General features: G+C 46.1%; 1 protein-coding gene across 2 annotated transcripts in view; it reads right to left on the reverse strand.

The window, feature by feature from the left end:
- Window positions 1-13,862, reverse strand: part of LOC128345761 (lipoxygenase homology domain-containing protein 1-like) — a 71,578-nt gene that overhangs the window by 6,261 nt on the left and 51,455 nt on the right. For both annotated transcript variants that reach the window (XM_053298188.1, XM_053298190.1), the window contains 2 exons: window positions 5,295-5,480; window positions 1,529-1,699 (listed from right to left, as the gene is read on the reverse strand). In XM_053298188.1, the coding sequence (XP_053154163.1) occupies window positions 1,529-1,699; window positions 5,295-5,480 (357 nt within the window). The remainder of the gene's footprint in view (window positions 1-1,528; window positions 1,700-5,294; window positions 5,481-13,862) is intronic.

Consider the following 13,862-nt stretch of genomic DNA (forward strand, 5'->3'; position numbering starts at 1 on the left):
GGGAGGTGGGACTGGGTGGCACTGTTTTACAGTGGTTCCATTCCTACCTCTCTGGTAGATTCTAGATGGTGTCACTTGTGGGCTGCTGTTCTGCAAAGCGAGAAATGAAGTGTGGAGTTCCACAAGGCTCCATATTGTCTCCAATGCTTTTTAACATATACATGAAACTGCTGGGTGAGATTATCAGGATGTTTGGTACAGAGTGTTATCAATATGCTGATGACACCCAGATCTACTTCTCCATGCCAACCTCATCAGGAAATGACATATCTTCCCTAAACACCTGCCTGCAGGTGGTAATGGGTTAGATGAGGGATAACAAACTGAAGTTGAATCCAAATAAGAAGGAGGTACTGACTGAGGGGGTCAGGACATGGTTTAGATTTGCCTGTTCTACACCCCCACCCCCCGAAAGATCAGGTAAGTAGTTTGAGAGTGCTCTTGGATCCAAAATTCTTTGAGGTTTCTCAGGCTGAGGCAGTGGCTAGGAACGCTTTTAAAAAGCTTTGGCTGATACATCACCTACATCCATTTCTGGAGGTAAATGACAAAACAGTGGTACATATGCTGGTAACCTCCAGGCTTGACTACTGTGATGCACTCTGCGTGGGGCTGCCTTTTTATGTAGTCTGGAAACTACAATTGGTACAGAATACGGTAGCCAGATTGGTCTCTGGGACAACCCGAAGGGATCACATAACACTGATTTTAAAATAATTGCACTGGCTGCCAATATGTTTCTGGATGAAATACAAAGTGCTGGTTATTACCTATAAAGCCCTTAACAGCTTGAGTCCAGGCTATTTAAGAGAGCGCCTTGTTTGTCATGAACCCTGCTGCCTATTACGATCTTCTGGAGAGGTCTGGTTATGGTTGATGCTGGATCGTTTGGTAGCAACTCAGGGCCAGCCCTTCTCGGTGGTAGCCCCAAGGCTTTGGAATATGTTCCATGTTGAAATAAAAGCATCTCCTTCTCTGCTTGTTTTCAGGAAGACCCTCAAGATGCAGATTTGAGGGAAGACCCTCAAATTATGTTCTCACAAGATTTTAACTGGAATTAATTTTAATAATTTGTGTTAATAGTTTGATGTATGAGATTGTTTTTATTGTGTTTTGTGGATTTTTAATCTGTTGTTACTTTTTAATATTGTTTTTAATTTTGTACACCGCCTAGAGTTGTACATATCAGGCAGTATAAAAATATGATAGATAGATAGATAGATAGATAGATAGATAGATAGATAGATAGATAGATAGATCTTTAAACATAATTGAGACTCAACAAATACAGGAGCAATCTGTTCCTTCTGCCAGCTCTAGCAGCTTCCTCTCCCATGTTTTTTTCATCCAGACTATTGCGATATGATGACTTTAGTTTTTATAATGTCATAGGTAGCAAGACCAAGCTGCCAAACAAAAACCCCAACAAAAAGAGCTGGAAAAGCTGAATTAATACAGATTTGCGACCACCATGTTCCTGTACCCCTCCCTGCTGCCCTCCCCAGGCATGCTGTGTCATCAGACTTACTGGTGCGCTCCTTCAGTTCCAGGATGTCATTATTGGCACACGCCAGTTCTCGTATGGTCTGCCCATCATCTTCGTCCTTTGCCAGCCAGCGGTCGCACTGGAAACGGAACATCTTATCCATGAGGGAGTCTTCTACGTCTATGAATTCCAAGTGCCAGCCAGGTCCAATTCCTTTGGAACAGGAAACACCTCGGGCAGATTAAGCAGCTAGGGAGGGGGGTTGCTACTATCTACAGGTAAGTGGAAGTCAGACATGAAGAGACAGAAAGAGGACAAAACCACTGCACTGGAGGCCTGGCGACATTTTGTTCTGGCAGGCCATTAGCTTCATGACCATTTCTGTGTAAGTTAATCACTGCTTGATGGCTCAGAGGATGGTCCTGAATAGCTGCTCTCACCTCTCAAGGCAGCTGCCTTCAAGAGTCTCGAAAGGCTCACATTTCTCCTGCCTCAAGTTGGAGGCTTGAAGGAAGGTGTAAGATCACCTGATCCTGCTTTCCCCCGCTCCATGGAAGCCATCGTGGCTGGTGCAGGCACCGCCAGGGGTGAGCAGTGAGAGGCACCTTTAAGTATAAATTAATAGCTGTTTACCTTTGCTATCACCACACCTGAATGCTGCTTTGAGCTGCAGCGTGCCGCCCAGCACCCCCCTGCAGTGGGGAAACTCCTCTGCCACTCACCTGACCTCCATAAAGTTATGGTTAACCTCCCAGTTAACCCCTGCTAACTTGGCAAAGAGGCACCTTTTAATGTGGTGATTCTCTTTATTGAGCAGGGGGAGAGTAAATGGCCGTCTCCACACCCAGCACAGGACCTCCAGTGACTGTTGCTGGTGTCTGTCTTATGTGTTTGTTTTTTTTAGATTGTGAGCCCTTTGGGGACAGGGATCCATCTTATTTATTTTTTGTTTCTCTGTGTAAACTGCCCTGAAGGGCGGTATAGAAATAGAATTATTATTATTATTATTATTATTATTATTATTATTATTATTATTAATAATAAAATAAAGCCGACCCCCACCAGCTGGGCCAGGTGAGTGGCAGAGGTGACCCCACCCCCAACACAGGGGGTGCTGGGCGATGCACTGCAGCTCAGAGCAGAGTTGAGGTGCAGCAGTAGGAGGGAAGCACCTATTAATTTACACTTAAAGGTGCCTCTCGCCTTCTCTCTGGTGGTGCCTGCACCAGCCACTACTGCATGGAGAGAAAGCAGACCAAGAGAGGATCTTAAGAGCCTAGAACACAGTCTTCCAAACTCAGGTCCACAGTTGTTGGACTACAACTCCCATCATCCACAGCCACAATGGCTGAAGTTGATTTGCCTAGATGCATGAGCCAAGGAGATAGCAGAGGTATCTTAGGATGCAGAGTTTGGGCTCTCTGATGTAACCTCTTGTTGACATAACCTGTTGCTGATACTACACCCTCCTACAGAAAGCTTAGAACCTTTGGGTGTCACATGGAACCTGAGGTATAAAGCACCTCAGGTTGTCCCTGCATGATATCCGAATTGTCAGAACCATGGTTGCAGTGCCCAATCACAGTTCCAAATTCTCCCTCCAACCTTTGAATGAACCCTCGGTTAGAAGTAAGGTACACTTACCAAATCCAGGGTCTGAAGGCTGCAGTATTGGGCTCACCCAAGCCAGAGTTAAGGGAGAAAGCTCCTCCTACCGTTTGAACTCAATTGGCTGGCATGGCTTTCTGTCATGGGTTAGAGGAAGCCCACACAGCCAGGTCTATACCCATTGCAGTCTCCCAGACTGTAGATAGCTATCGTCTGGGAGCACACTGGGGGTCTCGGACAGAAGCTGCAGGTCAGTTGAACCTGCAGTTAAAAGGTACATGTGAAGGCACCCTCTGAATAAATGTTGTTTTCAGTGGAGGGCTGGATCTCTGAAAAGGCAAGCAGACAGCAATGTTCTGCTTTTCTATGTTGCATGTCACTGCCTGCTTTCCTTTGCACAATGCGTATGTTGAACAGCAACATCTGCTGTCTGTCTGAGAAACTGAATCATGAATGTTCCAAAACAAAGTTAAAAATGTTACTGCCCACAATTGGAAAAAATAACAAAAATATGATACACAAAGCCCCAAACTGTCACCAACAGCCAAAGGGAATGGCAGGAAGACAGAAATGCTGAAAGACAGTGTTGAACGAAAGAAGAATGGTGAGGTGGCGGCAAAGGAGGCAGAGGAGGCACAAAGAAAGAGAGAGTGAAATAAAGGAGGAGGAGGAGGAGGAGGAGGAGGAGGAGGAGACTTCTCCAGGCACAAAGAAAGAATGAGAAATAAAGGAGGGAGGGAGGGAAATGTAACATAAGTGAAGAGAGTGGCACATAAAACCAACAACTGTTCTCCATCATTCTGCTTATCACTTTTGATGGGCCTGCAGCTAGTTATTAATAATATACTTATATATTGCTTTTTAAAAACAGCAGCAACAAAAAGTAATCAAAGTGGTTTACAACAATAACAAATATTTATATACTGCTTTCAACCGAAATTTCCAAAGCAGTTTACATAGCGAAATAATAAACAAAGATGGATACCTTTTGTTTACATAACAAAAAGTATGAGCAAATGGTTCTCTGTCTCAGAAGGGTTTACAATAATAAAAAAGAAACCCTCAAACCGCACACAAGTACACAAAGACGATACCAGCAGCACTCAGGAAGAAATTTTAAGATGGGCTAGATAAAAACACTTCCTCTCTCCTTGTTTAAAAGTGTCTCCCTTTAAAGGAGGGGCCCCAATGCCCCTATGCTAGTTTTAGAGGGTTTCCAACCTCATGGAGAGAGTTAACATCCCCACACATGTTAACTGGGCAAGAAGCGCCTTTTTAAACGGATGGCTTTCAGGGGCATCATTAGAGGGTGGCTCATGGGACATGATCCCCCAGTGAATTGCCCAGAACCCTGAATCTCACCAGCCCCCTCCCTGCCCTCTTCCAGAAAGGAAGTGCATCAGTGGAGGCCCCTGTACAGAGCACCTCACCTAGTTCTTTGTTGTGTCCACCTTCATGGGTTGTGCATTATAATATTGGAGACATAACCACATGCAATCGTTCTTGAAGCAGTATGATTGAGATTAATTACCAAAAGTGAGGCTAGCACCTAGCAAAGCCCCTGGAGGCTAGGAGAGGGAGATCAAGTGTCCCAGTTCAGTCCAGCCCAGAGCAGTGGCTGTTGCTGGTGTCTCCACTGTGCGTGCGCATGAGCTGTATTTAAGACTGTGAGCCCCTTTGGGACTGGAGCCATTTTCTCATACTTTCTGCTATGCAAACTGCTTTCAGAAATCTTGCTGAAAAGAGGCATGTATGTGTGTTTCATAATAAGACTGTGAAATCCATGCAGCATCCCTGGAAATAATTGTTCTTCTTTTGTTTACACGAGAGGCTGCTCTCAGCAGAAGTCGCAGGCTCATCTTCACCTACATCCAACCTTTTGTTCCCCCCTTGGACATGTACATAACTCAGCGGTCAGAGTGACTTCAGGGTCAGTTATCCCAAGATAACTGGTCAAGTAAGTGAGATCTAATTGGCACTTCGGCCAGCTCCCACCTGCCTCATTGTGTCAGAAGAGGCTTACTCACCAGGTCTGCTTGCTACCAGATGAATGTATTAGGAAAGCTGCTTGTTTTGACTTTTATAAAAACACACAAAGAAACAGAGTCTCAGCCATCTTGAACTACATTTTTTTAAAAACGAGAAAGCTTTACCTCTGTGTGGCTCAGTGCATTAATATAATTTATCAGAGTCTAGTTACCTTTGTTGTCATGCCAGATGCGCACCTTGCAGAGTTCCCCAAGACTGAGCACATCGGAGAAATAGAAAACATCCAGCTGGTCCCTTTCGAACTTGTTCTTCCTGTTCGACTCCTTCAGAGCTAAAGTTCCAGTGTCCCCATTCTCTCCAAAGATGGCAATCCACACATTGGCATCTGTTCCAGCCTCTTGGGGAGACAGCAAGAGAACAGAGCATCATGGGACTTTTCAGACGGAGTGGGGAGATACATGACCAATACCCCTTGACCTGCACTTTAGACAGTTCCAGGGAGCTGGGTCTATGGAGGGGGTCCTGGGAGCAGGTTTAGATTTGAGGGTAGTGGTGTTTTTTCTTGTTTTTGGTTAGCCCATTCCTTGATCCAGGCCAGCTTTTGAATGGTGCATTAGTTACTTGTATTCCAGTCCTGGAGTAGAGGCAAGGCTAACACACAGCCAGCAGCAAGAGCACTGAAGGCAGACTGCTACTTGCCTCTCTGTACATAATATTAAACCCTTAATATTCCTGATTCAACTCCACTATCTAGTCCTTGCATACCACAACTCTTTCCTCTGGATTCTACAGGGTTCTTTTGGTACTAGCACACCTTGCTTGTGCGCTTGATTCTGTGTCCTGCCATCCCTGCTCAGTTTATGAACGGTTACAATTACAGCATAAGCTGGCAGGGCTGTCTCCTCCATTCAAAATCAGCTCTGCCAAGGAGGCCCAGAGCTTCTCAACTGTTTAAGAAAGGGGAAAGAAGACCATGCTTATGTGTCTGTGTGTCTGTATTGGAGCTTCCACATGCACCAATACATAGGGTGTCGAGGCAGAAAAAGGAGTATTGAAATACAGGCAGGTACAAAGGATAGGCGAGAGCATGGCCGCATTCCTACGGAAACTGAACCAATTGTGTGAAGTTGGACTTAACTTCTCATTTGCTCCTTGAGAAAACATTAAGGGAAACTCAGCGCCAGGGAGTCACATGCTTTGCCTGGCAGTACCTGGCTTTTATGGCCCTCCAGCTCACCAAGGTGGTGAACAAAACCAAAGAAAATCTGCTTCCCTTTGACAAGAAGCAGGCTCCCAATTAACCCCAGGCCTTGAAAGGTACAGACCTAACTGTTTCTTAGCAAAACCTTCCTTGCACGATGCAGCATGTGAAGGCCTCATGCCGTGGCATTGACTTGGCGAGCAATTAGCCGGGGACTGGAGAGAAAAGAGGAGCAACTGTCGAATCAAATGTGTGCACTGACCCCACCTCACCCTGCCTGCCTTCCCAGCCAAACCTTCCTCTGGCTTACAAAAAAAAATCAGGAAGGCTTGTGATGAGTTTCATTGGTGGGTGGGATCCATAGAAAATGGAGTGGTGAAGTTAGCAGAATCATGGGCACTGGGAGTATGTGTGGGAGGAGTCTTCGAAGGGCAGTCCTGATCCCTTTGCATCTGTGCTGGTTTCTGGTTTCTTCCACAAGCACATCTCCAAAGACCAGTCCTAGAGATTTTGGGTGCCCTAGGCCAAGGACCTTAAGTATTTTTCAGGTGGAGGGGGGGCATTTTGGCAAAAAACCCCACCCAACCCACCTTCAGTGTGAGATCCTTTCCCACTGTGCTGACCTCTGCCCAGTACTGCACTTTTCTCAGTGCTGGGACGGGGGAGCTTAAGAGAAATTGAGCCCTCTCTAAGAGCTTTATGGGGAAAGTGTTGGAAGTGAAGGACTCTGTGCTGCCTCATGCCTCAATGACAGAGGGGGACAGACTAGTGAGTCAGAGGGCTAGAGGGGTCAAGACATTGCTCATCCCTTCTCTCTACTGCTCTGACACTATCCCTTTGATATGTAGATTGCTACTCTCAGGGACTTCCTGCCTGCCTGCCTCTCTCTCACTTCCTTACTTCTTTTCTTCCCTCTATCACACATGCTCGCCTCTCTCTCTGCACCATATGTGCAGAGATGCAGACAGCATCTCTCTGCATCCATCCAGCTAGCTAGCTAGATTAGAGATTCTATCTCTCCACTTTCCTATCTAGAATGGAGTTCTCTAATAAAGACTCCTTATATTGATTTGAAACTATAAACTGGCTCCGAGTTTCTTTTGCTCTCAGCAAAACATGCATGCCTGCACAGACTCCGCTGTGTTTTGCCTCTGTGCACTCTGCTGTAATAGAAGGGTATCTCTTACCAGAGAGAATTCCCAACAGAAAGTGCTGGGAAGGGCTACACTTCCAGCACCCCATGCACGCCTCCAAAAATGATGCAGGGGCTCAAGAGAGTGCAGCTTCCTTAAAGGAGCCCCCTGCCCCTGGTGTTAGGCAAAAGCACAGCACTGCATGATATTGGTTGCCTCCTCAGGGGGGACTGTGTAGAATATTCCTCTTCAGCCAAAGCTTCACACAGGCCCAAGAAACAGAGGGCTGAACTTAGGGTTGCTGGGCACGGCCAATGGCCTCTGGGCCTTACAATGGAAAACACTGCCCTAGGCAATGTTGGACTTTGGCACCACCAATCACATTCAGTTAAAATTATAGTCCATCATGTACAGGATATAAGTTTAAGCAAATGTGGGGGGGGGGGGCAGAGTCATACTTGGCAGCTGGTTGGGCCACCAGAAAGTGGGAGAGCAGTTATTCATGGCGGAGGCAACAGGATCTGTACCCAGCCCATCCCCCCACAAAAAATCTGTTGTTCTAGGTGACCACTTAGGTCTGCCCAGTGGGTGCGGGCCCGCCCCACCCAGGTGGGCACAACCTTGCCCTGGCATCTCCATATCTTCACCAGCTGACCCCTCCCTGCTACCTCCCAATGGTATGATCAGGACCTCCTCTCCAACTCTCTTGGGATGGTGGGAGTTGTAGTCCAACAGTAGTTGGAGAACCTCAGGTTGGCCACCCCAATATAAATGTTTATAATAAATAAGGCAAAGAATGTGACCCGGCGCTGCTGGATGCTAGTCTGCTGTGGGTATGCTAAGCCTGAAAAAGGCCCCCGGATCCTGCACAGAATTTGGCAGCATTCTGTCTCCCATGCTGTTGTTGCTGCAAGATGGGTGAATTGGGCCATCGCTCTGTTTCAGGAGATGCGGCAATCCAGATAGCTCAGAACCTGCACATTTCTTAGTCAGATAGATGTCCTTTTTGCTGACTGCTGTATAATCTGATCAAAACCAAGCTCACCTCATTCATTCTCTAATTTGTTTTTCTCCCACTGGCTGTCTCATAACAAGATAGAACTCACCACAGTTAAAACCCATCACCCTTCATTTCCTGGAAGAGAGGAAATATATTTGCTGATCTTGACATCTACTATTCTACTCCCCCCACCCCACTTTCTCTCTGTCAGAGAGAGGGGGGTGGTGGATCTTATATATATCATGTTGTGATAATAATAGTTCTACCCCAAAGAATACAAGCCCATAAACACATCATCCAGATGTTAAGGTTCTGATGTTTGCTGGGTTTTTTTGGATTTTTTTTTGTACAGCTGCAGTATATAAGAGGGGATGTGAGAGGGTTATATAAAATAACAAAATGGACTGACAATCTTTAAACAAGAGTGTAAAGTCTTTTTCATTCAGCTGAAAAGCACTTGATGAAATAAAGTGCACAGCAGGTTTAGCATAAAAAGGAGACGTTCCAGCTGAGTTGTGTGAAACCCTTTTCTCTCCAAAACAATGATACAGGCACCCTTTCCCAAGAACATACTGGTGCTTTCTTTATCACTGTCTGTTTCGTTATTGGTGACGGAGTACAGAAGCAAGCACACAGATAGGCAGTCACTAGTCCCAAATCCTTAGACTGCTTTTTCCTAAACAGGTCAATAGACCTATGCTAAACAAGGTAATATTGGACACACACACACACACACACACACACACACACACACTCCAAATGGCTCAGGGGCAGGGCATGGTCTGAAAGCAAGATAATGCAGCAGTCTTGCTGAAGCTAAGCAGATCTGGGCGAGTGCCTGGATGCAAGAATACCTAAGATCCTCATGTACGCCTCCCTTGAGTTTATGGTGGAAGAAAGGCAAGGTATACATTCAATTAATAAATACCTGATTGGAGGTATTGCCTATTATTTGTGTATTATTGTCTACAGTCGTCTATTATTTGTCTATTATTGACCACCACCACCCAACATTGGCGGGAGGCATCCCAAGCTTCGGTGAGGGCAAACTAGTATGGACCAGCAGCATGGGTCACAGATGCATTGATTTCCGATCTGGGGATCTGGTACTGGAACAGCTGAAGGTGGCTCTTGACTGGGGACGAGTGCCTTCTTTAGCTCAAGGTCTCGGTGGTCAGTGGCTCGAGCTGGCAGCTGTTGAAGTTTGAGCCCAAAACATAGCAGACAAAAGGTTATCTATCCAGCCCTCCATCCAGGAACTGATGTGTCTCTGTCTGTTTCTCGGACTATCTATCTAATTCCTACCCTGCTTCCCAGCAATGTCCCTGGAGCAGCTTACAGGAATGAAAAGCATAATAAAAATACCCATAACGTTTCATGAAAACAGTTTAAAATTTAACAACAAATACGACACTACAAAAACCTTAGCGAGTCATAAAAGAACTGCTATAAACTCCCATAAATATGTGAGTAACCCTGCTGGATCAGAACCAGAGTCCATCTAGTCAAGCATCCGGTTTCTAACAATGGCGCACTAGATGCCTCTGGGAAGCCCACGAGCTTCCTGGAGGCATGAGGAGAACAGCCCCCCCCACCATCAATTTGTGCTCCCCTCCCCACAACTGGTATTCAGAGGCTTACATGCCTCTTGCTTACTTGCCTCTGAACACAAAGGTTTCACTTCAAGCTGCCGTTAGTCTACAAAGGGGAAACCCTCCTAACGATGACAGCCCTCACAGTAGAGGGCAACCATATTCCTAATGAGCTTCCCAGAGCCCCCAAAGTCCAGCACTGCCTCCGCTGAGCAGGCTGTAGCGTCTGACCCCATCCAATGGACTTCTGAAATTTATTTTTCGAACAGAGGATGAGCAGACAGTTCTCATAGATCAGCAAAGATTTCAGACCCCCCCCTTGTTTAACAATAGCAATAACAAAAGGCTTCCTCTCCTGTCCTCAACAGAGCCCCCTTGGATGAATGTAAGATCCAAAAGGGGGCGGTATTCCTTCAGGAAGCCAAGGGCCGGACCAGTGCTGGACCAAGGATTGGTGGTGCCCCAGGCAAATCCTTTGGCGCCCCTACCCCCTTTGTCCACATTGGTGCCCCCTACCCTCTTTGCCCATGTGGGCAGGCACCTCCCATCGGGCAGGCATTGTGCAACACGACAACATTTGTAATCTGCCATAGCAAAATGGCTACCGAGAAGCAGCTGGCGGCAGCAGGAGCAGTAGGCAGAGGAGAGCAAGAGGGTGGCCGGCTGAGCAGCAGGGATGGGGAGCGCCCACCTGTTTGCTATAACAGGAAGTGCACATGTCTGCCAACAGGGCATGTAACACAGGTCATCTTAGCCCCTCCCTGCTTGGTGCCTTCGGTGATGGTCTAGTTTGCCGAGTTGACGGGTTGGTCCTGATCCAGATTGTGCAGGGCTTGAAAAGTCAAAGTCAGAATTTTGGACCCGAACAAGGTCTATGATTCTAGCATTCATATTTTGCTCACGACAGCAGTCACATTGAGGGCCAGCTCAGGTTGCATTTTGCTGCTAGAGGCAAAGGCAACACGTGATCCTGCCTCCAATGCCAGCCACACCCTACACCCAGAACCAGCCCTGACATTGCCCTGCCTACCCTCCTTGCTGGCTCCACCCAATCCTTCAAGCAGCCCAGACCGTGCCCCTCCTGCCCCTGTGCTGGCCTCACCTTTGGGGTTCTTTGCAAACCTCACTGTTTGCAGTCCAGCTCATCACACTGGCTCATCTTGTTTCTGTTGGAAGTGAAGGACTTTGCGCTGTCTCTTGTCTCAAAGTCAGTGGAGGACAAACTAGTGAGTCAGAGGGCTAGAGAGTTAAGACATTGGTCATCCCTTCTTTACTGCTCTGACACTATCCCTTTGGAATGTAGATTGCTACTCTTAGGGACTAACTTTCTTCCTTCCTGCTTTGCACTTCCTCTCCCCCTTCTGTTCCTGTTCCTTCTACCTTGCAACATGCAAGCTCCTCTCCCTGCACCATGTGTGCAGAGATGCAGAATCCATCTGCATCCAGCTAGATCGATAGATAGATAGATTAGAGATCCTGAACCCAGACAATTACTTGGAATGGAAAACTAGACTGAGGATTGCATAGCGAGTGGAAGGACTACAGAAAGTCACTGAAGAAGACCCCGCCCCCTCCCACAGATGGAACCTCAGCTGCTGAGAAAATTGCTAAAGAGACGTGGCAACTCAAGAATGCAAAAGCTCAAGCTTTGATTGCGGTTTCTGTGAGTAAAAATTACCCTTCTACTATATGTGATCTTGAGACCTCAAAGGAAATGCTAGATTCCTTGCATATGAAAAAGGGGTGGGCATACACCTTTAACTTGAGAAAGAAAATGCAGAATCTCCAGTATAAAGACGGGGACTGTTTTGCCACGCATGTAGCATTGCTGGAAGATTTTTTCTTTGAATTTAAAGCTGCAAGGGAGGAATTTACAGAGAATCAGAAGCTGGAAGCTCTGTTCCTAAGCATGCCTCCCAGTTATAGCAATATAATCGGCCAATTGGAAGTCCACACCACTCTAACCTTTGAGAGAGCTGTGGAAACTATCTCTTCTGAGACAAGCAGAAGAAGAGTTTTGAATTCTTGACATGAAGATGAATTGGCAAATAACTTTGCTCTTAAGGCAACAATTGGCCATTCCAGATGAAACCTAAGGTGGGGAGGGAATGCTGCAAGAGGAAACTGCATGGGTCCCCCACATTTGCATACAAAGAGGTCTGGCTTCGTTGCCACGGAAACTCAGTCCAGAGAGAGAGGTCACATGACCGCCAGCAGGGAGACTGCTCCTAGAATGAGGCCAACTGGGACTAATGCCTTTAGATGTTTTCTGTGTAACCAATTTGGTCACAAGGTGGCAAACTGTCTCAAGAATCAGACAAGAAGAAGAGTTGGTTTTATTGGGAGAGCTTTAAATCACAATTATAGCCTGTCCCTGTTTCAAGGAAATGGAAGATTCATATTAGACAGTGGTTCCACAGTTCATATCTCAAACCACTTAAATTTCTATACTGAACTGTTTGATATTCCTGAAGAGATTGTTCATTTGGGCAATAATACTACAATTAAAGCAAAGAAGAAAAGTGAAGGAATTTTGTATTGCAAGTTATTAGATGGATCAATTAATGAATTTTTTGTGAAGGATGTTTTGTATATCCCTGACTTCTCAAGCTCCTTGCTTTCAATATCCAAGCTAGAGAAACAAGGCTGTGAACTGTATATTAGAAATAGACGATGTGTTGTTACCCAGAATGGAGAAGTTTGCCTTGTAGGCTCTGAATGCAAACGCCTGTATAGCGTGCAGGAGCAACCTGTACCAAAGACAGACAGAGAAAGACCAGCCTGGTACAAACCTGAAGCATGCCAGCCCAATGAAGTGAACCTTGCTCAGTCATGCTCGCATGAAAACTGCTTGCAACTATGGCATAGATGCCTGGGACACAGGAGCTATGAGTCAATCCAGAACATGAAGGAAAGGGGATTAGCTGATGGAATTGATTTTGTACCATGTGACATTGTGACTAACTGTGTTTGTTGTCTTGAGTCCAAAGCAGTTAACAAGCCATTTTCTAAGCACGGTGAAAGGAAGACCAGAAGACCCCTGGAGCTGATCCACAGCGATATATCTGGACCACTACCAGCAACCATAGGTAATTTCAAATATTTTCTCACATTCATCAATGATTACTTACAATACACAATTGTGTTTCCACTAAAGGAGAAATCACAGATGCTCGAGAAACTCCAGGATTATGTGGCCATGGCAAGCAACAAATTTGAGCAGAAACCAAAGATCCTGCGCACAGACAATGGAGGAGAGTATATGTCCAGCACCACACAGCAGTTCCTGAGAGAACATGGAATTGTGCATCAAACCACGGTAGCTTACAATCCATCACAAAACGGAGTCTCAGAAAGAAAAAATAGAAGCCTCCTGGATATGGTAAGATGCATGCTTGCTGACGCACACTTCCCACAGAAATTCTGGGGAGAAGGCATCATGACTGCTACATACATACAAAACAGAATGCACACAAAGCCAGTAGGAACAACACCATATGAACTTTGGCATCGTCATAAGCTGTCCATGACGCATTTGCATGTCTTTGGAAGCACGGCTTACTCATACATCCCGAAGGAAAAAAGGATTAAGTTAGGGGCTAGGGCCACAAAAGGGATTTTTGTAGGCCACAGCACAATCCAAAGGCTAAGAATTCTGGATCCTGACACCAACCATAAGCAGATCGGTGATATTTTGAGAATGAAAGCTACGTCTTCAGCGGGAGCCTACACTGAAGCAAGCAACCAGACCAAACACCCTGATGACTGGATTATGCTTCCTGATCTCAATGGAATTGAGGAGGAGGAGACAGCAGATCCAGATCCAACCACGCTCAACACAGAGACCCCCAGT

The sequence above is a fragment of the Hemicordylus capensis genome, chromosome 2 (genome assembly GCF_027244095.1).
Source record: "Hemicordylus capensis ecotype Gifberg chromosome 2, rHemCap1.1.pri, whole genome shotgun sequence".
Taxonomy (NCBI): Eukaryota; Metazoa; Chordata; class Lepidosauria; order Squamata; family Cordylidae; genus Hemicordylus; species Hemicordylus capensis.